The sequence below is a fragment of the Balaenoptera borealis genome, assembly GCF_965194805.1.
Source record: "Balaenoptera borealis genome assembly, chromosome: 14".
Classification (NCBI taxonomy): domain Eukaryota; kingdom Metazoa; phylum Chordata; class Mammalia; order Artiodactyla; family Balaenopteridae; genus Balaenoptera; species Balaenoptera borealis.
In genome coordinates, this window is record NC_138875.1 from 65,289,312 (window position 1) to 65,316,134 (window position 26,823).

The 26,823-nt window shown below is 44.0% G+C and overlaps 1 protein-coding gene and 1 pseudogene across 2 annotated transcripts in view; both read right to left on the bottom strand.

Annotated features, from left to right (window-relative positions):
- MAPK1 (mitogen-activated protein kinase 1) overlaps positions 1-26,823 on the bottom strand; it is an 86,860-nt gene that overhangs the window by 13,662 nt on the left and 46,375 nt on the right. Inside the window, exons 2-6 of the mRNA XM_082353932.1 lie at positions 22,979-23,161; positions 21,071-21,260; positions 10,916-11,032; positions 4,713-4,827; positions 4,314-4,445 (exon numbers count right to left, since the gene is read on the bottom strand). Coding sequence (XP_082210058.1) covers positions 4,314-4,445; positions 4,713-4,827; positions 10,916-11,032; positions 21,071-21,260; positions 22,979-23,161 — 737 coding nt within the window. The remainder of the gene's footprint in view (positions 1-4,313; positions 4,446-4,712; positions 4,828-10,915; positions 11,033-21,070; positions 21,261-22,978; positions 23,162-26,823) is intronic.
- LOC309610738 (large ribosomal subunit protein eL39 pseudogene) overlaps positions 24,152-26,823 on the bottom strand; it is a 48,653-nt pseudogene continuing 45,981 nt past the window's right edge. Inside the window, exon 2 of the transcript XR_014249734.1 lies at positions 24,152-24,189. The product of XR_014249734.1 is annotated as a large ribosomal subunit protein eL39 pseudogene (transcript). The remainder of the gene's footprint in view (positions 24,190-26,823) is intronic.

Below are 26,823 nucleotides of genomic sequence, written 5' to 3' on the forward strand. Positions count from 1 at the left end.
TAAAGCTTATGAAGATATTCTTCCCCCACGCAGAGATCAGAAAAATACTGAATGCTCTGAATATTTAGTTTTTTTCCTTTTTTAAATAAATTTATTTATTTTTGGCTGTGTTGGGTCCTCGCTGCCGCGCGCGGGCCCCCTCCAGCCGTGGTGAGCGGGAGCCACTCCTCGCTGCAGTGCGCAGGCCTCCCATTGCGGTGGCCTCTCCCTCTTGCTGAGCACAGGTCCTAGAGCTTGCAGGCCCCAGCAGTTGCAGCACGCGGGCCCAGCGGTTGTGGCTCGCAGGCTCTAGAGCGCAGGCCCAGTAGCTGTGGCGCACGGGCCTAGTCACTCCGCGGCATGTGGGATCCTCCCGGACCAGGGCTCGAACCCATGTCCCCGGCACTGGCAGGCGGACTCCCAACCACCGCACCACCAGGGAAGTCCCTGTTAGTTTTTAATAGTATGATTTTTAAAAAAGTATTTGATCATCAATTGTTTTGGAATTCACTTTGATGTGTGAATAGTGATTTAAACTGATTTTCTTCCAAATAGCTATTCAACTAGCCCAGTACCATCTGCTGAAGAATAATCATTTCTTCCCCCTCATGGGAGTAATTTTGGAGAGAATCCTAAGCTAGATTCCTTTGAAGAAAAATCTACACTACTACTGGTTCAAGAGACTCAGCAGTCAGAAATTTGCAACAAACATGTGAAAAAATATTCAACCTCACTCTTAATTAAAGAAAAACAAATTAAAATGTCACTTCCCCCCATTTGGTTGGCAAACCCAAAAGTGCAATACCCAGAATTGCTGGAACAAAAGACATGTGACAGAATTGCCAAGCTGCCTTTCAGAGAGACTCCATGGATTCACATCACACTCCACCAGCTGCCTCTGAGAAGATCCCCCTTCCCCACAGCCTTGACCACACAGTGGGTTATCAAACTCTGTGATTCTTGCTACTGTGATGAGTGGGAAAAAAATGGAATTACTGACTTTTCAATGTTCGTATCTCATATAATAAATAACAATGAGTCCCTTTTCCTATATTTAAGAGGCATTTACATTTCCTTTTCTGTGAACTATTTGGGTTCACTGGGGTTTTCCCATAATATCTTATGGAAAAATCTGAACAAACATTTTGGCTAACCCAATACTATTAACCAGACTTAAAAGCACCAGTGTTTCAGCTTGAAAGTTTTAATTTCTTGAGATCCCCGAGGTCTTCCATTCATTTTTTCCTGTTATTTTCATGCAAATCTAGACTATTAGCTACCTGCATGCAGGTTCTTAAATCTGTTTTACTGCTGCTGTTCTATGTCCAGGGCCTTAGAATAGACACCCATCTATTTATTAAATGAATACATTTACCAATGCTGTAGTAAGAAACTAGAAGCAACCTGGTGGCAGATAAATATGGCCCCCATTTCTCTGCAGCTCCTCCCACGAAGGGGTGGATTCATTTCTCCCCCTCTTGAGTCGGGCCTGACCTTGTGATGTGCTCTGACCAACAGACTGTGGCAGAAATGTCGATTTCTGAGACCCGGCCAGGAGAGACCTTGCAGCTCCTGCTCTGGTTCTTTTGGAATGCCGTTGCCAGCATGAGAAGCCCAGTCTGGTCCACTGTAGGATAAGAGCCAACGGGGTGCTAGGTGCTGTGAGGTACCCTTAGGCTACGCAGCATGAGGCGAGCCGAGCAGACCCGCCCAGCTGCACCCAGCCCCGAGGGCTTTGCAACAAATATGTGCTGGTCGGGTTTTTAAAATTTTTGGTAATAAGGGTCAATTTTAGTAAGATCCTCTTCTATATCTCATTTCACAAGGTGCCACATTAACCTAGTTATAGTTTGGTTTGGTTTGACTGACCTGTTTCTAAGTTTCAGGTGTGCAGCATCATATGGGGTGATCTGAAGGCCCGGAGTTGTGGAGGGGTTTGTTGCACAGCAACAGATAACTGATGTGAACGTCAATGTCCAACATGAGGTTGTGAAAGACACTACAGGCCACCCACAAGGGAACATTATGTACCCGTTCTTTATAACTAGAGAGACATAGAAAGGACCCAAGATATATAAATGAAAAACTCTGTCTTGAGATCTCAGAACCTAGTCCTACCAATACCAGAAGTATAGACATTCACAAAACCCTGTGATGCAGGTACTAATGTTTTATAAATGGGAAAACAGAGGCCCAGAGAGGTTAAGTAGTTTGTCCAAAGGACGCTCAGCTGGTAAGCGGCTGGGCTGTGGACTGAACCAGGGAGGTCTGGCTGCAAAGCCTGTGCTCTGGACACATGATGTTTTATGCCCATTTCAGCACTAAACTCCATCTTTCCACTTGATTCTATGTATAGTTCTTCCCCGCTTTTTCATTATATTCACCCAATACCTACAATTCAAATTTAACTGGATTTTAGTGGGGTTAATTATTATCTGAAAGAACCAATCTCAAAGTTCATGACCTGAACCTAAGGAAAATAAGCTAAAAAAAACCTCAAATAGTTTGATGCAAATTATGACTAACTAGAGAAAAGTGAGGAAACAAACAGAAGAAAAGCCCAAGAGTTCTGTTTCTTGTAAGGTCTTAATTATACAGTTTTGTTATGTACACACCTCTTAAAAAAGGTAACTCAGGAAATCAGATCTAGGTAGGTAACATGCTTGGGATGGACGATACAGCACACAAGCCAATCTAATCAGTAACACGTGCAAGGCATGGGAAGTTCTAATTTTGAAAATTCTGCAACTAGAATACATTATATAACTAAATAGGTAGAAGTTGTGCACACTTTGGTAGAGCAAACATTAAAGGTTATCTTGGGATTCTGATAATTAAGACTATTTCTTATTCTCTGATTTACTTCTTCTATACGTCCAAACTGTCTACCATAATCATACACTACCTTTATATCAGAGAGTTTAAAAGACAGTTCCTCTTATATCCAAAAGAAATTCAATTTTAAACCAAGTGTTTCTGAAACTTGGCTCAGGTCAACACATAAAACAAATTTAACATCTAAGTAAATCGTTAACGTTAAAAAATACACATATATGTACACACACACACACATATATGCATACACACATATTAGAAAAAGCTAAAATCCAGTCAACAGCAGACTGGATGTAAATATTGTAAAATCACTGCACCAACATGTCAGCAAGCTGTTCTCGGGTTCCCTCCTCTGACCTCTTCCTTCCACTCTAAGGACCCCTATGATGACACCAGGCTCACCTGGACAACCCATGCTAATCTCCCCACCTTAAAGTTAGCTGACGAGTAACCTTACCCCTCTCTGTCATGTAACCTAACATGGATTCAGTTTCCGGGAATTAGGACACGGACATCTTTGGGCATGGGGTCATTATTCTGCCTACCACACTTTTATGACAGTATAAAGTTAAAAAAATAGCTGCCTAATATATTTAACAGGTACATGTTAAGCAGGAATGAAGGATAATATAATTATTAAACAAAATTAACTTATAAGGTATCAAAGACTAAAATTGAATGTATAACCTTTCTATTTTATGGAACATGCTCTTGGAACATATCTAAGATATCTTCACCCAACCTAAGGCCATGAAGATTCTATCCTGGTTTTCTTCTCAAAGCTTAATAGCTTTAGTCCTTCTGTTTAGGTCCATGTTACTTATTTTTTGCACACAAATGTCTAATTGTTCCAGCACCATTTGTTGAGGAGAACTGTCATAGGCACCAGTACAGATAAATCTAAATCTGAAATGCATTCTGCTGAGTGGAAGAATCCAGACATAAAAGGCTACATATTACATAATTGCAATTCTATGACATTCTGGAAAAGGTAAAGCCATAGGGACAGGAACCAGATCAGATGTTGATTGCCAGGGACTAGGCAAGGGAACTGACTACGAAGGGGCACGAGGCAACTTTTGGGGACGATGGGAATGCTCCAAAACTTGACTGTGGTGAAGTTACAGGACTGCATACGTTTGTTAAAATTCAAAGACTTGCACAACTAAAAAGGGTGAATTTTACTCTATGTGAATTATTCTGTGATAAACCTGACTTTCAAAATGATCAAATGACAAGATGACCTTAAAAAAACTGAACTTAATCCAAGTTAAAAAGTAGCAAAGGAACTAAAATGTGGAAAACTAAACAGTCACCTCCAGACTCCCTTACCCTATGGCCACCGCTCCTAAATAAGAGGGAAGAAAGCAATGAAGAGTGAGCACCAAATAAGGCATTATCCAACAGCCATAGACTAGTGACCTACTGCTTTAATGAATAAGACAAAGAAACAAATAAAAGCTAAGCCTAAGAAAAATAATCAATGAAATCACATTTACCTTTGGAGTCAGCATTTGGGAACAGCCTGTTCCATGGCACCTTATTTTTGTGTGGAAGAGAAAGCAAATAGTTTCTAGCTTTTAAATTTATTATACAATTCAGGTCTTCCTGGGATGGGGATCCAAGAATACCTATCAGATAAAATAATCAGCTGTTAATTATCAAGACCAAGGTAAACCAACTGCACACCATCAGCAGTGGGGCGGAATGGGCACTGACATTCAATGTCTTCTCACTACCTCCCAATGCTTTTTACAAAGTCCTTAATGTTTTAAATCAAGGAAGATTAAAAAAAAGCTCATGTCCATCACAGGTTGAAGAGTTGCTGGAACTCTTCTGAGTTTCATGAGGGCACTCTGATGTACACAGTGGGTCCCCAGAATGCTCAGGAACCTTACCCAGAATGTGGTTCAGCTGGTCGAGGTAATGCTTCCCCGGGAAGATGGGCCTGTTGGAGAGCATCTCTGCCAGGATGCAGCCTACAGACCAAATATCAATGGACTTGGTGTAGCCCTGTAGTGGAAAGGAGAGAAGATGGAGAATGACCTCTGCTGTTCCATGACACAACGAGACCTTTCTGCATGACAGGCACAGGGCTGCTGGAGTGTCAGCTTCTCCTCTGGCTCTATAATTCAGAAATAAGAGACCATGGAGAGACAAATATCATTTGGCTTTCTTATAAGACACTAAACAACCCAGATTGCTTGATTTTATTTCTCTCTTCAAAGTTGATTAACTTGTTATTAAGTTAGAATTTTTGCAGTATACTTCATTGCTTTTTTCAAATGATTTGAGAGAAAGAATCAGAATCCTTGTAAGCTGAAGCTGGAAAAAGAAAAAAGTAGAAACAACCACTGATTGCTTTAGGACATTTGTGGCCCACTTACTCATTTTGGAAACCTGGACTTCCCTGGTGGTGCAGTGGTTAAGAATCTGCCTGCCAATGCAGGGGACACGGGTTTGAGCCCTGGTCCGGGAAGATCCCACATGCCACAGATCAACTAAGCCCGTGCGCCACAACTACTGAGCCTGCACTCTAGAGCCTGTGAGCCACAATTACTGAAGCTCGGGCGCCTAGAGCCCATGCTCCGCAACAAGAGAAGCCACCACAGTGAGAAGCCCGTGCACCGCAACAAAGAGCAGCCCCCACTTGCCGCAACTAGAGAAAGCCCGCGCGCAGCAACGAAGGCCCAAAGCAGCCAAAAAATAAAAATAAAAAGTAAATAAATTAATTATAAGGGGGGGGGCATTGCTACATTTCCAGAATATCTTTATCCATTTTGAAAATCCTTAAAAACAAAACACAACAATTACCCATGATCTCTGCCAAAAAGAAGCACGTGCCGGCACCATCATGTCTCACTGATCCCATTGCTTATCTCCTTTTTCTATTCATTTTTCAGGTATATTTTTTCTTTTAAAGGAATTCAGTGAAAAGACATGGAAGAATTATCATACAACAGTAAAAAAAAAGATGTTACTATATAAGTTGAATTTTATGGAGAATGCTTAGGTATAGTGATAAATAGAAGAAGAAATGTGGAGAACAGCTAGAGGGAAAAAAATTTGCTCCGTGGCATGTGGGATCTTCCCAGACCAGGGCTCGAATCCAGGGTTCGAGCCCTGGTCTGGGAAGATCCCACATGCCGCAGAGCAACTAGGCCCGTGAGCCACAACTACTGAGCCTGCACGTCTGGAGCCTGTGCCCCGCAACAAGAGAGGCCGCGACAGTGAGAGGCCCACGCACCGCGATGAAGAGTGGCCCCCGCTTGCCACAACTAGAGAAAGCCCTCACATAGAAACGAAGACCCAACACAGCCAAAAAAAAAAACACATCAAGGTCAAGAAAGGCTGAGGAACTATTTCAGATTAAAGGCGACTAAAGCAACAATGCAACGTGTGAGCCTTGCACACATATTGAGAAAAGCTATAAAGGTTATTATTGGGACAATATCCAAAATCTGAATATAAAAGGGGCATTACTGTTGGATCAGTGTTAATTTTCCCACTTTTGATTACTGTACTACGGTCACGTGAAAGAACACCCTTCTTTCTCACCTCCACTGCTGCCGCTCTGGGCTGGACAAGTCTTTGTTGGGGGGCTGGCCTGCGCACCTCAGGGTGCTCGCTACTGCTCTGACCTCTCACTGTTTGATGCCGGCAGCACCTCCCCTACTGGTTGTGAGAACCAAAAATGTCTCTAAACACAACCAAATGTCCTCAGGGAACATTCGAACTACTGTTCTAAGGACACAAACGCTGAAATGCTTAGTGCTAAAGGTGCACATATACAATCCATTCTCAAATGACTCACAAAAACAGGCACACAGAGAGAGAATGAAAAAGCAAATGGGACAAAACATAAAGAGCTAGTGAGTGTGCATCTGAGGTGAAGGGTGGACAGTTCCAGCCAGCAGCTCTGTGAGGCGGCTTCCCTCTGCTTTAATACGACTGTGATTCTGTTTTCCTCTTCACTCATTCTCTCACATGTGTACAGGAGATTTTTCTAGAGGTTACATGACATTACAGGATATTATACATGAAATGTGACAATAGTGAACCGTGCTTCCCTAATGCTCTGTGTTACAGAATCACACATGGGTGTCGGTGTCAGGAAGAGCAATGGATGCCATGGTTTCAGATTTCATGTGGCAATTAGCCTTTCCTCTGCTGGGTTTTGGTGTGGTATCAATGAAGAGCCAAGAGTAGCTGAAAAGACTACTAACTCTCCCTTTCCGAGCTTCGTGCGAAGACTTCACTAACTCTTCACTAACTTCACCAAAACAACATATCTGACAGACTGAATGCAGAACCAGGTTGAGAATCCAGCAGTGTTCAAATCAAGCCAGACGCTGGAAAGATTTGCAAAGATGAGAACACCACTCTTCTCACTAAAATGTTTTTGTTGTGGAAAATAAACATTTTTTAAATGAGAACTAACTTTTTTTTTTTTAAAACAGCTTAAATTTTTATTTATTTATTTTTGGCTGTGTCGGGTCTTCGTTTCTGCGCGAGGGCTTTCTCTAGTTGCGGCAAGCGGCGGCCACTCCTCATCGCGGTGCGCGGGCCTCTCACTATCGCCGCCCCTCTTGTTGCGGAGCATGGGCTCCAGGCGCGCAGGCTCAGTAGTTGTGGCTCACGGGCCCAGTTGCTCCGCGGCATGTGGGATCCTCCCAGACCAGGGCTCGAACCCGTGCCCCCCGCATCGGCAGGCAGACTCTCAACCACTGCGCCACCATGGAAGTCCCGAGAACTAACTTTTTAACATTTATTTTAATATAAATTAATTTAAGAGTTAATAAATACTTAAAAAAGTTTCAGTTTTGGGGCTCCAAACTGGTGGCTCAGCAGTTAAGAATCTGCCTGCCAATGCAGGGGACATGGATTCGAGCCCTGGTCTGGGAAGATCCCACATGCCACGGAGCAACTAAGCCCATGCGCCAGAACTACTGAGCCTGCGCTCTAGAGCCTGTGCGCTGCAACTACTGAGCCCACGTGCCCTAGAGTCCATTCTCCACAACAAGAGAAGCCCCTGAAATGAGAATCCCGCGCACCACAATGAAGAGTAGCCCCTAATCGCCACTAGAGAAAGCCTGCACACAGCAACAGACCCAACGCAGCCAAAAAAAAAAAAAAAAAGTTTCAGTTTTAATTTCTATATAGTAAATATTGATAGATAAAACCCACATAAAGAAAACCTGCTTGGGGTCTTGGATAAATTTTTAGACATTCAGACACTGAAGGAGTCTTGAGAACAGAATGTTTGAGAACCCCTGCCTTTTCTTTTCTTGCAATGCTTCTGTGAATTGAAAATTCTATCAAAATGAAATGTTACAAATACACACACACAGAGCGCTCTAGCTGGCCAAAGCTGGGACAATGAGTATAAAAAAAAAAGAAGATAATGGACAGCAAACAAACAAAAACCCCCACAGCCACCATGAGTCCATAATCATGTTTTCAAAACAAAGACAGGGGTCAGAGGAAGAGAAAGAGAAAAGGGGGAAACCTCTTCTTCACAGATGAATGCCAGCCCATCGATGTAAAAGGAACAATCAATTTAGAAAATCACATTTTGCAGTGGAGACAATGGTCCTCAAGGGCACACCCCTGGAGGAGAGGCTGCCAGGAAACAAGAGGAGCCACACAGATGGCTTCCAAGACTCTGTGGGGTTTGTGCCAGAAAAGTGTGACCCAAACCTAATCAGGAGGAGCCAGTCCCAAGAATTCAGAAAGAGACCTGTTGGGCACAACACCACCTCTGCGCTCTGCCAAGTATTCCGTGTCATGGAGAAGCCAGGAAGGCGGGAGGACTGTCCCAGATGGGGCACGTGTGAAACCCGATTAGATCATGGGCTGAAAACCACTCACAAACAGCTGTGAAGAACTTTGGCAGTGGGGGACACACACACACAACTGGGATGGCACTGAATGAGCGCCGGCCGTCACAGGCACTCGCAGGGTACCGCGGCTGTGGGGAAGCACACCGCCTTTTCGAGAGTATTAGTGAACTCCTAGCATCAGTCGAGGTGTGCAGTGCTGGTTTATGTTGGTGAAGTGTCAAGAGGGTTTGACACAAGGGAAGAGAGAGAAGAGACAGGGAGAGAGAGGGAGGCAGAAGATGTCAACAGCTCGTGCTGTAAGGGGAATATGGGTGTTCACTGGACTCTCTTCTGTGGGTGTGAAAATGTTCTAAATCAATAAAAAAGAAAATCCTGAATACATTGCTATAAGTAACATTCTCAGGCTAGAGGTGCTATAAATAAAAAAGGATTCAAACTCAGTTTTGACTATAGTTAACTCTGCAAAAACAGAGGTCACCCTCTTGGCTACTTCCCCCTGGAGGGTGGCCAAGAAGTGAAGACAGGGGAGCGGCTCAAGTGGGGACGGATGCTGTAAGACCACAAGGCCCCAGGACGCAAAGGATAGCTTTCCTTCCAGCTGGCAGGCTCTGCTGCACACATGGGCGCCTCTGGCGTGGAGCGGCTGTCACATGGCCCGTCTGTCCATAGCAAGAACCTGTTGTGTGGGATTGTCGTACAGAATTATGAGAGAATCAACACAACATTTTCTCCTTTGAAACATCTGTTACACCAAATCCTTCTTTACAATGTAATTTATTTTAATGGAATTTTACTTCCATAGCTAAACTAAACACAGGTATGATATCAAGAATAACTAACTGCTTTAAACAAATTCAGTTTCCTCACAAAAGCAACCTACATCCCAAGCCCTTTCACTTGTAAAGAATGGAGGAAGAGAATGCAGCCTGTGGGCTAATTACACCTGTTCTTTTCATTCCCACGAAGCCTCTCAGGATGATTTCTGGTTCCTACACCTGAACATGGGGTCCAAAGTCTATTTTTATAGCTTTTTTTCCTTTCTTTTTTTTTTTGGTTGCACTGGGTCTTAGTTGAGGCAGGCGGGCTCCTTAGTTGTGGCTTGCCTGCTCCGTAGTTGCGGCATGCGAACTCTTAGTTGCGGCATGCATGTGGGATCTAGTTCCTGGACCAGGGATCGAACCCAGGCCCCCTGCATTGGGAGTGCGGAGTCTTAACCACTGAGCCACCAGGGAAGTCCCTATTTTTATAGCTTTTCTTCATGTATATTAATGTTACATTATGGAAGATGGAACCGAGATCAAGAATCTGTCTTGAGATATGAGATACAGGATTAGATATTAGATGTCAGGTGCACTTAACTTCTCAAATGTGACACCTTATTCAAATACTATTTGCAAATGATATATTAAAAACACTGAAACTCCAGGACTTCCCTGGTGGTCCAGTGGTTAAGACTCCGTGCTGTCAATGCAGGAGGCATGGGCTCGATCCCTGGTCAGGGAACTAACATCCCACATGCCGTGTGGCATGCCCAAAAGATAAAACAAACAAAAAACAAAACTGAATCCCCAGAGCAGCCCTCACTGTTTGCCACTGTTGCTCATACAGTTAACAAGGATGTTGTACTTCACTTTCTCTTGCTTTTATAAATTTTTCAATCATTCCTTATGACCCAGACAAAGACCTTGTTAGTAGTGTGCTTTCGATCCAGATACAGGGACTACCATTTGGAAGCAGGACCGTCATATAATTTTGAAAGAATTATAGCAGCTCCTATTTTTTCCACACCAATGTTTTCTTCCAACTATACTATAATTTTGCTAAAGAGACATTCTTCATTATCAGGTATGTCTGACCTTTACAGAAAAGCTCTGGTCCGCATTCACAGAAACACACACCGTATACAGAGCTCATCTCTGACACAGAGCCAGCCTGCCCCTGGCAGTGGCAGCCGCAGGAGTGAAAGCTGCCCCAGGTAGGACTGCAGGAGAGCTGACCAGGGGGTGGGACACAGACCATTCACTGTACCAGTGACCAGGGAGGCGGGCCCTCCAACTCTATAACACATCAGCACTACCCCAGCCGAGGGCCCAGAAGTTCAGTGTTGAATGGGAGACAAAGACATACCTTGGTTCTGGCCAGACAGGCCAGGCCTCAACCCAGTTGGAAAGAGACTTACTGAGTGGGAGGCTTACTGCAACTCATGTCCAAAGTTCTTTTGCCTCTTGGTTTTCTTTTTATGCAAACTTGGTCCTTACCTTGGAATTCAACATAATTTCCGGAGCCCTGTACCAACGTGTGGCAACATACTCTGTCAGGAACCCTGTGTGATCATGGTCTGGATCTGCAACACGGGCCAAGCCAAAGTCACAGATCTAAGAGAGAAAAAAAAACAGGACACGTTCCTAGAGATTCTAACCAATTTAACATCAAAGCATCATAAACACAAAAAAGACAACAGCAGTAATGATGACAAGTAACTGCTACCATTCCTATGTGGCAGATACTTCTTGGAATTCTACACACTCACTCTTACCTAATCGTCACAATCTGAAAGGCAGCTGCCGTGCATCAGACAGGAACAGGCTGGAGGAGTCTTGAACAGAACACATCTTCAGAGGTATCCTCACCTCTCATTATCTGCTTATCCCACAGCAACCTTGCTTAGGCCACTTGACAAAAACTGTTCTGCTCGGAAAATAAGGTCACCCAAACCAGACCTCTCCTGCTGACGCTCGGGGGTGGTCACCGTGGGATCAGCTCCTCTCCCGCACTCACCCTCTCTCCGCAGACCTGACCTCCTGCTGGTCCTCCACCTGCTCTTCCTACCTCCTTCCCCCTCCACGTAGCCAAACCCACTCCCAAAGCTTTAAAAGATATTTCACATACTGAAGATGAATCTTTTTTAAAAAACAAACACCCAGCTTCTAATTTCCCCTGACTCACAAAGTACTTGCTGGCCTTTCGCCATTCAACGTTTTGGCGCTGCTCCAGCTCCAATGTATAAGGAAAGTAACTATAACATATTTAGTCCCGTACAATTGCAGGATATTTTAATTCCTAGCTCCTGGGGAACTAACCCGAGAAAGAGAGAGAGATGTTAACAAAGACAGGCCAGAGTCTAGCAGAAGGCAGCCTGGGAGACAGAGATCACTTTGGAGGCTTATTATTTTAATTCACCTAAGAAGCGATAAGGGTCTGAGCTCAGGCCATAAAAATAGGATAAGGAGGAAGGGACACACCTCAGAGATACTCATGAGACGTAAACGGACATCAACCTCTGCTCAGAGATCCCATAGTTGAAGTTCTCGACAGTTCAGAAAGATTCTGAACGCTCCCGTCCACCTCACCAGTGTCTCCCTCTAGCCTTGGACACTGGCATCCCCCATGTGGCACCTCTTGACCCCACAGGCCCTGCTGCTTGCTTCGACTGCAGGATTCAAGAGAAGTGATGTATCTGTGTGGCCCAATTTCCATCTTTTGACATACTGTCACTGCATCTTCAAAGGGAGCCAATGTCACATCTGCTTCCCCAGTCGCTCTTCCACAGGCTACGCTCTAAGCACACCCTAACAAAGCTGCATGGTGAGGCTGTCTGGGCCCTCTCGCAGCTGACAGTCCCCTCTTGGCCTCCATCACCACCCTGCGCCCCCTAGCACCAGCCTCACCTCTCGAGCTGGCCAGCTTGCTGATGCCATCGCACCCTCGACAGTCCAGGGCCTGTCAGAGGATTGGGCTGACGGATGGCCATAAGTTTTACAGGGGGACCGTGGTAAGCTCTAACCTCAGCTTGACTGATCTTGAGGTTTTTGACATACCTGCACCCTATTTGTTTCCTTAGAGCCTATTCTACCAAGTCGTGTGAAACAAACTGCAGGAATACTCAGTTCACTAGCAGTACAATCCCTGCAGGTGTGATTCCAGCTCAGGAAGCAAGAGAGGAGCGATTTCTCCTTACACGCAAAGGTGGGTCCTCTAAGCCATCCAGAAGTCACCATTTGCCACGCAGGACTACCACCAATTCACGTCAATTCCATGTGGCTTCAACTTTCAATACAGCCCACAGTTTCTCTTTTTTCAGGGCTAACACCTCATCCTCTGATTCAAGTTCAATCTAAGCTCAGCGCTTCGTCTGCCTTCTGCATGTAAAGGGACACTTGAAGCCATACTCTGAGTCGTGCACTCAGAGGAGAAATACTGCATCTCAGCAGCAGAGTAAAAGCACCGCAAGCCCCTGACCAGGATCCCAGATCCTTCACCGCCCTCTACTACACTCAGCCCCACACAGCGTGGATGGGTCCAGACTTGATCCACAGCTTTTTGTGGGTCAGTGGAACCACAAAACAAATCCCAGATGAAAAAAAAACAGCATACAGGAAATTCCCAGCTCAGTGAGGCCAAGTACCGAGGCTGACGTCTCCACACACCTCTGGGAGCGTGGACAAAGAAACAGAAGCCACACTTTGGGAGGCTTGATGAGATTCTTAAACATCTACAAAGACAGGATAAGTGGTGTGAGCAACTTTAAACACAGCTGTGGCAGACTGGACTTTCTAAAGAGGGTCACACCAACATAACCCTTACCCACGCTCCTGTTTCAAGCTCTTTGGCTGAATTTGTATCAAGAGGGCAGGATCTATCTTCCCTTCTCTTGAATCTGGCCAAACCTTTGTAACTGCCTAAACCAAGAGAATATAGTGGAAGTGATGCTGTGAGACTTCCGAGGCGAAATCATAAAATGCAATGTGGCTTCTACCTGGCTCTCACCACTGGGGTCCTTGGAACCCTCTGCCCACATTGTGAGGACACCAGGCCACGTGGGCTACACGTGGCTGTTCCTTGGCATCAACTGCCAGGCCCTGTGGGAGATGACTTGAGCCTCCACCCCCATATCTTCTAGCCGAGGCCCAGAGGCTGGAGCAGAGACCAGTCACCGCCCACCACTGCACCCTGACTGAACTCCTCACCTGCAGAAACTATGAGCTCAAACATGATTGTTGTTGTTTAAGGCCACTACATTTTTTTTTTTTTTAATAACAGATTTTCTTTTTCTAGGGCCATTTTGGGTTCACAGCAAAATTCAGCAGAAACTACAAAGAGTTCCCCATGTACACCTGCCTCCCCTGCCAGGCACAGCCTCCCCCACTATCAACATCCTGCACCAGAGCGGGACGTCTGTTACAGTCGAGGAACCTACACTGACACATCATTATCACCCGAAGTCCATAGTTTACCTTCAGGTTCACTCTCGGTGTTGTACATTCTATGAGTTTTGACAAGTATGTAATGACATGTATCCACCAGTACACTGTCATACAGAAATAGTTTCACCGCCCAAAAAACTCTCTGCGTTCTGCCTTCACTTGGTCTTTTTATCCTCAATTTCTTCTTCTTTGGAAGGCCACTCCATTTTGAGGTGATTGTTACAGAGCAAGACACAGCTAACACAGTAGTGCCGGACAGCGTGCTTAAGACGGAGCAGCCCTCTCTGAGGAGGACCCACGTGCAGTGACACTGGAACACTGAAGAGATGCCAGCCATGGGAAGACCTTGGGAAACCAGAGCAACTGACTGGGAGTGTGTGAGGGACAGGGCCTTAGTCTGTCTGGAATTAGGGAGACTCGCTTTACCTGACTGCAATCTGATTCCTCCTCGAAATTCCTGAGTGTTACTTCTAAAACATAAATCACCTTTCTGGCTCAAAAATCTTTTAACCAATCCCCTCTGCCTAGTAAATAAAGCCCAAATTCTTTAAGCAAAGACCCTCCACACACTGTCTGCTCGGGTGTCTCCCACCACCACCTCTGTGCCACATCTGCTCCTACCGACAGTTCCATGCCCTTCCTGACTCCGCGACGCCCTCTCAGTTGAGGACCTGATGCTCACCATTGCCTGACCCTAAATACCAGCATAAAAGTGACCTCTTCTGAGAGGTTTCCCAGGAACCAACACCAATCCCACGAATGGCTCACTTTTCTGAACTCTGCTAATACTTTGTTTGACGTGTATTATATGTAAGCACATACCCACAATCCATGACAGTTAGCTGGATATATGCCCATCCCCACAGCTGGAATATAAGCCCTAGAAAAAGGCAATACTCAACTAACTTTTTATCTCTAAGTGGAGTGGGCTTTCAACATCAGGTGAATAAATGCCTTATTTCAAATGTTTATAGGAAGCATAGCAACTCTGGTGGATTAACTGGCAGAGACTCTAGCACTGACCACTTTTCACAGTATCTGAACTACTGATTATCTCTTAAAAGTAAAAACCAGGGTACAGCATTACCATTAACGTAAAATCTTACATTAATACTTAAACAATAATGTTAAAAAAAAAACTGCATTGTTCAGAGTGGCAAGATGAAGAAGGAAAAGTTTTAGAATTAGCAGCATTCCTTCCCCACGCAGAACGCTGCAGTACAGCTCCTTCTTTAAACAAGAACTAAAGCGGCAGTCGCTCCTCCTGTCTGGAAGCCATCAGAAGGGGTGGGTCCTGTGGCCTGAGGGTCGCTGTGGGCTGGGAGGAACTGCAGCAGCCCAGTGGGCTTGAGAGAGGGCTTCAGACCAGGACACGGTCTAGGTCCGAGGTGAACAGGGAGTCCACGTGGGGAGGCGGTGGCAGCCCACCCAGGGGACTGGCGTCTGAGCAGAGGGTCCAGGGATTATATTGCACAAATCAATTACGTCACTGGAGGTTGCAAAATGGCGACTTCTCTAATTTTATTATTCCTTGCGATTTATTAGCTGGCATTTATTTTAAGGAAGAGCCATCATTCATCAATTGGGGCTATTTTCTTACCCTGATGCCCAGATCTCACTGGGAAGACAGGGAAAATGTTTAATCCTTTCCCTTTAGTTACCAATTTTCAGAATAGTGAGTTGGTATAAGAAGGATCATGTTTCATTACTTGTATCCTCCACTCCTAGTATAAGGCATAGAACCAGCAGGTTCTCAAAATTTTTGATTATAATTTAAAAAATAAAGAGGGTGATGTAGGGTTTAGACCTCTACAAGATTGCACAACTTGGGACTTCCCTGGTGGTCCAGTGGCTAAGACTCCACACTCCCAATGCAGGGGGCCCGGGTTCGATCCCTGGTCCGGGAACTAGATCCCGTATGCTGCAACTAAAGATCCCGCACACGACAAAGATCTCGTGTGTTGCAACTAAGACCCGGCACAGCCAAATAAATAAATATTTAAAAAAAAAAAAAAAAAAAGGATTTCACAACTCCATTCATGGTCATCAATGGAAAGCTCATGTGATTTTTTAAGGTTCCTTTAACACTACAACACTAAAAGCTAATACAGCATTAACCAAAAAACTGCCAAGGCTTCAAAATAAAAAAGCAGTAAAATTCATTACAATTCCATAAGAAGGAAGGTAGACAACCAGGATACAGTACAAGAAATATGACCTATCACTCCTACTTGGCTACTTTTTGGGCCGAGTAAATTCAAATTCTCATAAAACAAAAGCCAGCCCCAAAAACGTTTCATTTTGTATCTTTCAAAGTCCTCCTTCCCACGCACACCCAGAACCACACGTGCTGTGAGCCTAGCAGCCCGGAACTCCTCCTGGGGCTGCTGGGGGCTCAGTATGCAAACGGCGAGGACATGGACTGCTGGAGACCACACTCCCCTGGCAGTTTCACTAAAAATATGCGAGCAGAATCTCGAAATAGGGTCTACAACCCTTGCTTTTCTGCAGCCCTGAGAAATAAAGAGGAAGTCTACAAGGAGAGGGTCCCAGGAGGGCCCTGAGAGGCTGGTGTCTGCTGGGTCTCTGGGCTTCAGGTAACAAGTACAAAGCATGTTTATAGAGCCAAAAACTAAAGGTCTAAGACACTGAGAAGAGTTGATATCCTGAGGGCTCAAGACTAGAAAATACTTAGTAACACAGAAGCTAACGGAAAAAGGAAGAAGTGACATCATTACCTACTTGAAAATTCAAAAAGGACCAAATAACAAGTCAGTAAGGCCACCGATCACAAACTTTCTAGGTACAGGGCTTGTGGGACAGCATCACGGTCACCCCAAGGTCTGAGGATGTGACGGGCATTCGGTGAGTCCAGAGCTCCACCCTCCCACGTGCACCTGCCCTGGCTGTTGGACATGCTCCCACGGCAAATCGGTGACTCGGTGACACACCACACTCATCTCTGGAATGAGAGTCTCTCCTGACTATTCATGCCCATGTGGATGATGCACACCCCACATGGACATTTTTAAACGTGGGTGAATTGTACTGTTGTAAATATCTAAAACATCCTATTGTGTTTCTGAGTGTGTGTTAAATTGGGTTTTGAAAACAATGCCTGGATTGGGCAGACAGCCAACAACACATATATATCAGTGTGGGTGTCCATTTTGGTGAGCAGTGAATAAAATGGCCCGAGGTAAAGACAAGTCCACAAACAGTGAAGAGACAACAGACAAAGTAGTCTAGTTCTGTGCTTCTTCTTAAGGACAAGCGTTTTCAAGCCAAAGTAAAAGTCAACTTTTCCCAGAAATATTACATACTTAACATATTAACAATGGCTCTCCAAAAAAAAAACAAAAGCAATCTGCCATAAAAGGACTGTGATAAGAAACAGAAAGAAAAAAAAAAAGCACTAGGATACACAAAAATATTCACTATAATTTTTCAAGAAAATCACTAAGAGCCGACAAAGTACGGCCATTCCTTGTGTGCCAACCTGGCTCTCATTTGCACAGATCCATGCACAGGGATCTGGCTACACCCCATGTAGGAAGTCATGAATTTAACTCAGAAGGATCCTAAGAGGTGACAGAGTCCAACTGAGTCATATCTGATGCAGGAAGCTGTCCCTCACAACGTCTCACAGGACATCTGCCACCCTGCTTTAAACACCCAACGACAGCGGATAAGATGACCACCTGATGACAGGACCCACTGCCTTTTTAAATAGTTCCAGAAGGCTCTCCATGATCAACACTTCAGTGATCACCAAAGCTGCAGCCACACAGAGCAGGCCTCAGTGTTGGTGCACTCGTCCCTTACTTCTTATTCTTACTATATTTCTGTTGTTCCTTCTGCCTGCGCCCAACACAGCCACTCGCCCACTGCAAGCCTGACATGCTGAGAGGGACAGCACGACAATCCTCCTTCCTGATGCCTCACAGCCTGGCCAGAACCAACTCACCTCTCTCCTTTGTGTGTGTTACAGTAGACAGTACTGCAATCATCTATTGCTTATCAGACTCCTGACCTATCAGTTTTCAGACTGCAGGGACAGACACTCACCACCCTTGCCAGGTATACCTTACACTGCTTCCCACAGGAACGTCTGTGGAAGTGAAGTCCACGAAATGATCACTGCTATACATCCATATGTACTTTTCAAACAAATTTATTTAGATATAATTCATATACTACACAATTCTCCCGTTTAAAGTGTGCAGTTCAATGGTTTTTGGTATTATATCACAGGGCTATAAGACCAATACCACTATCCAATTTTAGAACGTTTTTATAACCTCGAAAAGAAACCTCGTGCCCATCAGCAGTCTCTCCCAATGCCTCCCCAATCCCACCAGCCCACAGCAGCTACTAATCTACCGTCTATCTTTACAGACACGTCTATTCTACAATATATGATCTTTTATGACTGGTTTCTTTCACTCACATACTTAATAATGTTTGCAAGATGCATCCATATTGGGCTTCCCTGGTGGCGCAGTTGTTAAGAATCCGCCTGCCAATGCAGGAGACACAGGTTCGAGCCCTGGTCCGGGAAGATCCCACATGCCGTGGAGCAACTAAGCCCGTGCGCCACAACTACTGAACCTGCGCTCTAGAGCCCGCGAGCCACAATGACTGAGCCCATGTGCCACAACTACTGAAGCCTGTGTGCCTAGAGCCCGCGCTCCACAACAAGAGAAGCCACCACAATGAGAAGCCCGCGTACCGCAACAAAGAGTAGCCCCCGCTAGCCGCAACTAGAGAAAGCCCACGTGCAGCAATGAAGACCCAATGCAGCCAAAAATAAAACATAAATAACTCATTAAAATCCATTAAAAAAAAAAGATGCATCCATATTATAGCACATATCAGTACTTCATTCCTTTTTATTACACTGTATGGATCCACCACATTCTATTTATCCATCGTCATTTGGACATCTGAATTATTTCCACCTTTGGGCTATTACGCCACTATGAATATTTCTGTATTTGTCTGTGTGCAGATGCATGTTTTCATTCCACTCAGGTATACACCTGGGGCCGAATTCTTGCTGACACTTATCTGATTATATCATCGTAGTGTGTGTGATGTGGATCTCACTGTGGTTTTGATTTGCATTTCCCCACTGACTAATGATGTCAAGCATCCTTTCATGTACTTATTGGTTGTTTGTATACCTTCTTTAGATCCTTGGTCTTTTCAGATTCTTTGCCCACTTTTAAATTGTGCCATTTATCTTTTAGTTGTTAAGCTGTAAGAGTTTTTCATATATTCTAGATATAAATCTCTTATCACATATATGACTTATAAATATTTTCTCTCATTCTGTGGGTTGTCTTTTCACTCTCTTTATGATTTACTTTGTAGTGCATGCTTCTCATCTTGATGAAATCCTTTTTTTTTTTTTTTTTGGGCTATGCCACACCATGCCACGCCACGCCACGCCACGCAGCTTGCAGGATCTCAGTTCCCCAACCAGGGATTGAACTCAGGCCACAGCAGTGAAAGCACCAAGTCCTAACCACTAGGCCACCAGGGAACTCCCTGAAATCCATTATAAAAAAAAAAATGTTGTTGCTTGTGTTCTTGGTGTCATGTCTAAGAAGTCTGCCTAACACAAGTTTGCAAGAATTTAATCCCGTGTTTTTTAAGTGCATTCTAGTTTCAGCCTTTAAACTTAGATCTCTACTCCATTTTGAGTTAATTTTTGTACATAGTACAAGGCAGGGAGGGGCCCAAACTCATTTTTTTTTGCATGTGGCTATCCAATTGTCCCAGCACCATTTGGTGAAAAGACTATTCTTTCCCCAGTCAATGATCCTGGCACTCTTGTCAAAAATTAGTTGATCATAAACATATGGGTTGGGGCTTCCCTGGTGGCGCAGTGGTTAAGAATCCGCCTGCCAATGCAGGGGACACGAGTTTGAGCCCTGGTCCGGGAAGATCCCACATGCGGTGAAGCAACTAAGCCTGTGTGCTACAACTACTGAGCCTGTGCTCTACAGCCCGCAAGCCACAACTACTGAGCCCGCAAGCCACAACTACTGAGCCCGCATGCCACAACTACTGAAGCCCGTGCACCTAGACCCTGTGCTCTGCAACAAGACAAGCCACTGCAGTGAGAAGCCCGCGCACTGTAATGAAGAGTAGTCCTCACTTGCCACAACTACAGAAAGCCCGTGCGCAGCAACAAAGATCAAACGCATCCGAAAATAAATAAGTGAATGAATGAATGAATGAAAAAACAAAAACAAAAACATATGGGTTTATTTATTGACTCAATTCTACTCCAGTGAGCTATATGCCTACTCTTATGCCAGTATCACAATGTCTTGATTACTATAGCTTTGTAATAAGTTTTGAAATCAGGAAGTGTGAGTCCTCTAACTTTGCTCTTTCATAAGATTGTTTTGGCTATTCTGGGTCTCTTGAATTTCTATATGCATTTGAGGATCAGCCTGCCCATTTCTGCAAAAAAAGCCACCTGGGACTCTGATATGGACTGCATTAAACCTGTAGATCAAACTGGGGAGTACTGCCATCTTAACAATATTAAGCCTTCCAATCCATGAACATGGGATGTCATTTCATTCATCCAGATCTTCTTAAATTCACATGCATTTTTACTAGACTGAATCCACATTCCCTTCATCCTACTGGAGACAGCTGTAGCCCTCCTTCCTTATTTAGCTCTGCCACGTATTAAAATAGAAATATATATAAATGCTGCCCATTTTTAAGAGAACTCTAAGGACTATAAAGGATCTAGGGTTTTCCTATTTATTGGGAATGCATTATTTAGGAATCGAAATCATTAAGGTCAACTTTTCTGCTGTTTTCTGAGTGTTTACTGTATAAAATTTATCAAAGAAAAAGGTGACCAACGAAATAGATCGTTTAATGGACACATAATCCTATTTACATATATAAGTAAAAAAGTACATGTGTATGTAAGAGCATAGAAAAAACTTTGGATGAAAATACACCAATTTGTTATAGTGGTTACCTCTGGAGAAGGAGGAGCAATGGGATGCAGAAGAAAAAGAGAACTAGCACTCTTTACTTGCATTTTTTTTTGCCATAAATGTTTTCACGTATTTCTGGTATAATTCTAAATCTGAATAACAATAAATATAAATATGCCCCAGTAACATGAGTTTTTCAACAGATATCACCCTAAGAGTAAATAACCAAGCTGACCTTGAGATCGCAGGTGGTGTTGAGCAGCAGGTTGGAAGGTTTGAGGTCACGGTGCAGCACGTTAGCTGAATGGATATATTTTAACCCTCTGAGGATCTGGTAAAGAAAATAGCAGATATGGTCGTTGCTGAGGTGTTGCGTCTTCAAGAGCTTGTAGAGATCTGTTTCCATGAGGTCCTGTACTATATATCTGTTTGGAAAGGTTAAGGTAACACACCAAAATAGCTGGTCACACTTAGCAAAGCACTGAAAACAAAATGAACCCAAAGGGTCCACTGTTACATCATGAGGCTCAGGAGGGAAATGAGAACCTGATGAAAACTTGGTACACTTCAACAGAAGGAAGCGGAAAGTCGTGAACTCCTTCTTAGGTCCTGTGAGACAGCAGGCACCACTCCTGTCTGATGTGCGCAGTGATGAGCTAACAGAGACCTGACGCGGGTCGTGTGGACGAGTCCTGGTCTCCAAGCTGTCCACCATCAACAGACACCCTCTGGGGTTGTTGGGAAGGGCTGGGGGAGGGTGGGGGCCAGCACCAAGCACTCCCTCCTCTCTGGCCTAGCAACAACTCAAAACGTCACTGTTCTTTTACCTCCCTTCTTGTCCCCCTCCTTCTGCATAAAAATCAACCATAAAACTTTTGGAAACACAGGCCTAGAACACATTTCCTACTAATCTCAACCCTCAGTCTATTTGCTTCACTCTTCAATTAAGGTTAAGAGTATAAATAAGTAAGTAAGACTGTTGGAAGCTGTGCTAGGAAGGGGCCTGTCCTGGTTGAGCTCCTCTTGTTTTCCTGCCTATCCGTGTATCTCAGCATCTAGAATTTTAGTTATGGCTAACTTCAATCCCACAGAAAATAAATTTAAAAAGCCGCTAGGTTTTAACTTCACCACGATATTATTTCATTAGTGTTTTTGCATTTCTGTCATTCATTTCTGTGTAAATATTACACATCTACAGATTCATGCTAGATGAGACATGGTACAGGATTTGAAGGAAACATGACTGGAAAACTTGTCATCTGACAGAGATGTGATTTTCAAGGCAAAAGGTAAAGCAGGACAACAGGTGGCAGGAGGAGGCAGTTCACTTAAAATATCACCAGAACTTAGTGACAGAGCTGTCTAAAAATGGAAAGGCTAAAAAAAATAATAATAATAAAAGTAAAAATAAATAAAATAAAAATGGAAAGGCTGCCTGGAGACAGTGAGCTGCCTCTCCCTGGAGGGGCAGAACGCAAAGTGGGCAAACTGGTGGGAACACTGCTGCGGCCAGAACCGGAACCTTCTCCCATCAGATCCTCCTCAGCACACTTCACACTTCTACCTTTCAAACACAGTCTTTAGCCAGGCAGCCTCCTTTACCCAAGCCTTTACCTGCTTAGTCCAGATTTCTAAATGTTGGTCATAGTTAATCACACAACTTCAGAGCTGAGCCAGCCTTGAAGATCATGAGGACGAGCACGCCAGTTTTAAAAACGAGAAAACTGGACCCAGATGTGAAATGGTGCTAAGATCAGGACAGTCTGGACCTGACCAGGTGCCGTACAGGGCACCCTCTTCCACAGTCGATTGCTCTTTCCTTTTCACCATCATAACAAACCATACCTTGAGTGGCAAACACATGACTGGAAAAGGTGTTCTCCAAAATTTTCCACAACTACACTTTAAAGGAAATCTTTACTGAAACTGACAGAAAATATTGGATTTGCCAAAAAGATACTAAAATCAGTTACTGACAAATGAAAAAATGAATCAGAGAAAAAAATGTAAATGACAAGCAAAGTACAGTTTCCCCCTAAATGTGTTTTATTACTTTTCCTCCACCCCTGTAAGTGCAGGACACGTCCAGTTACATTACTCAACCAGGTGACGGAGCAGTGGAGCAGCTGCCTGAAAAGGATACACATCTTTCATCTGCTCGATGGTTGGTGCTCGAATAATATCATTGATTCCAATGATGTTCTCATGTCTGAAGCGCAGTAAGATTTTTATCTCCCTCAGGGTTCTCTGGCAGTAGGTCTGGTGCTCAAAAGGGCTGATTTTCTTGATAGCTACTCGAACTTTGTTGACATTATCATAAGCAGAGCTAAAAAAATAAATAAAAAAGGAGGGGAGGAGGGGAGACGGCATTAAAAACAGTTCTCAGAACAAGGCGGTAAAGTATTAAATGATTAGTACTCTAGGCAAATACTTGTTTCATACACACGAAGGAAGCATGTGTATAACCCACAAAGAGGCCTTAAGCTAGGGAGGATGCGGCTGGCAAAATGCAGCACACACAGAATCTCAAAACTAACAGAGGGCCTGGCCCTGGGAACTGTACAGATGCCCATTTTCATAAATCCAGGAACAAGGGTGTATGACACACACATGTCATTTTCCCACTGTTTTTAACAGCAACTGCATTCTGGTGAGAGCAATCATTTCTGCCTCCAAAACAACTTCCTACTGTTGTATCAGATTCCACGGACTCAGCAGAAACATTCAAATGACCATCAACCACATCTTCAACCCGAACAAAAATGGACCCAAGAGAGCAATAAGGATATACTGCATAGCACAGGGAATTATAGCCATTATCTTGTAGTAACTTCTAATGGAGCATAATCTGTAAAATTACTAAATCACTATGCCATACATCTGAAACTAATATTGTAAGTCAACTATACTTCAATTAAAAGGTGGGACAGGAGGATGCATTGATTGCTTGCAACAACTTTGTCTTACGTGCAAAATGACATGACTATTTCTTCCTCCTCCCCCACCCCCCCAAGAAATTTAACCAAGATGTTTGGGTAGTCTTATAACAAAACCTAAAAAGTATTGTTCAAAAAATACCTTCACAGCCATAACATAGGGCCCAGTTCTTTCCAAGTTGTCCTGAAGGTCTGACTTAATAGAATTCCAAGCAGAAGCAATAATAATTTTATCTTCAATTTTATGATGAATTTGAATCTTGAATATTACTACTATCTTTATGAACAATATTCTATTGAATCTTTTCTGTAAGAGCTTTTCATATTAACAAGTATCAACATCTGGTCCATTGACCGAAGCAATGAAAGAACACGGACGGGCAGTAAGACATTACTTCTGGTTTCCTCTGGGTAAGTGCTAGAAACAGGAAACAGTAAAATAAGTTTATTCTCAAGTTTGTGCTTCTATAATGGTATCTATCAGTCTACTTATACTGAGAATTACTGTTGCATTTGTCTGACTCTACCACAAAACTATGCTGTAGGAGGGACCTTGTCTCACTCAGCTTCAGTTTTCTCACACCATTTATACATTGCACTTGGGTACCCCAACACTTTGAAATGACGTCTATTTCCTTAAATAAAAGAATAACTGGGCTTCCCTGGTGGCACAGTGGTTGAGAGTCTGCCTGCCAATGCAGGGGACACGGGTTCGAGCCCTGGTCTGGGAAGATCCCACATGCCGCGGAGCAACTAAGCCCGTGAGCCACAACTACTGAGCCTGCGCGTCTGGAGCCTGTGCTTCGCAACAAGAGAGGCCGCGATAGTGAGAGGCCTGCGCACCGCGATGAAGAGTGGCCCCCGCTTGCCACAACTAGAGAAAGCCCTCGCACAGAAACGAAGACCCAACACAGCCATAAATGAATAAATAAATAAATAAAAGAACGTGAATTTCTTTAAAAAAAAAAAAAAAAAAAAAAAAAGAATAACTACTCAAATCTTATTTTGCTTTGGTTTGCTGCAAGAAGGCCTAAACCACTGATTTTTAGGTAGACAGGCAAAGGGATATGTCGTTCAAGCAAGTTTATTCAACACTGGGAGTAAATACTATTAGAAATCAAAACTTTTTTGGTAATTCAGATTTTAGAGCCTGAGTTCAACAAAAGAGAACACAGGTTAAAATAGTTATAAAATATTGGTTTAAACTCAACATTATAATATCCAGGGCTTCCCTGGTGGCTCAGTGGTTAAGAATCCGCCTCCCAATGCAGGGGAAACAGGTTCGAGCCCTGGTCCGGGAAGATTCCACGTGCTGCGGAGCAACTAAGCCCGTGCGCCACAACTACTGAGCCTGCGCTCTACAGCCCATGAGCCACAGCTATTAAGCCCCCATGCCATAACTCCTGAAGCCCGCATGCCTAGAGCCCGTGCTCCGCAACAAGAGAAGCCACTGCAATGAGAAGCCTGCGCACTGCAACGGAAGAGTAGCCCCCGCTTGCCGCAACTACAGAAGGCCCGCACGCAGCAGTGAAGACCCAACGCAGCCAAACATAAATAAATAAATTTTTAAAAATTAAAAATAAATAAATAAATATCCAGTTTTACTGAAGCATGGTAGTCAAACAAACATGGGCATAAACTTGCCTTTGAGAATAAGACTGCTTGGGGAGAGGGGCTTATGGTCAGTGTGCCCCTCCAACTGTATCGACTGACACTCAGTGATGAAATTGGAACTGGGTATGTTATTTAAAACAGAGAGAGGGCGTCCCTGGTGGTGCAGTGGTTAAGAACCCGCCTGCCAATGCAGGGGACACAGGTTTGAGCCCTGGTCCAGGAAGATCTCACGTGCCGCGGAGCAACTAAGCCCGTGCGCCACAACTACTGAGCCTGCGCTCTAGAGCCCACAAGTCACAACTACTGAGCCCGCGTGCCACAACTACTGAAGCCCGCGCACCTAGAGCCCGTGCTCCACAACAAGTGAAGCCACTGCAATGAGAAGCCCGCGCACCACAACGAAGAGTAGCCCCCGCTCACTGCAACTAGAGAAAGCCTGCGCACAGCAACAAAGACCCAATGCAACCAAAAATAAATAATAAATAAATTTAAAGTAACTAAATAAATAAAACAGAGGGGCGCAGACAAACACACACACACACCCTAAGTAAAGGAGGAAACTTTTTATCCAGCCATTTGGTTATACTAACAGGATACAAAGATTATATTATTACTGTGCCCTTGAGGAGCTCAAGCTATTGAGAGCACCCAGTCATCTTACATAAATGCAGCTTCAAGTCCCAGATGAATTCTATCCTGAGATACATAAATGGTGGGGAATGGGAGATCAAGCCCAGACGTGAGCACACTCAATTCTTAAAACCGTAGCTTCCTACTATTCAGCAATAAAACGAAACAAACTGTTGATATATACAACACAGATGAATCTCAAAATAATTATGCTGAGTGAAGCCAGACCAAAAGAAAAGTACCTCTACTTATATAAAATGCAAACTAGTCTATGAGGACAGAAAGCACATCAGAAGGGTTTACCTGGGGCTGCTGGGAGGGAGGGATTACACAAATGGAAATGGAAGCTAGATAACTTTTGGAGGCGATGAATGTTCATTATGTAATTGTTTTGATAGCTTAATGGGTGTATAATACGTCAAAACTTAAACTGTACACTGGTATATTGTTCATCAAGCAATTCTTCAGAGAGCAATTAAAAAAAGGAGCCAGGGCTCTCCAAATGCATGGTGAATTCCAGGGCCAGGGTGGGTGGGAACAGAGATTCCAGAACTGTATTTGACCAGTTAATGTGGAAGTAGAAGCCCACAAAATTCTGGAGTAGATTATTTAACAGATGCTTTGTGATCACTTAGGGAAGAAAAGGGAACCAGCATGAGTCAATTATGAACAAGTCATGCTAAACTAACCTCATTTCCTGTTTTGACAGGGTTACCACAACAACAGGAGGGTGATGCCAGAGCTGTGGCGGATTCAAGCCACACTTGTCAAGCACTTCCCACTTCTAAGACTTCATGTTAGGACTGGG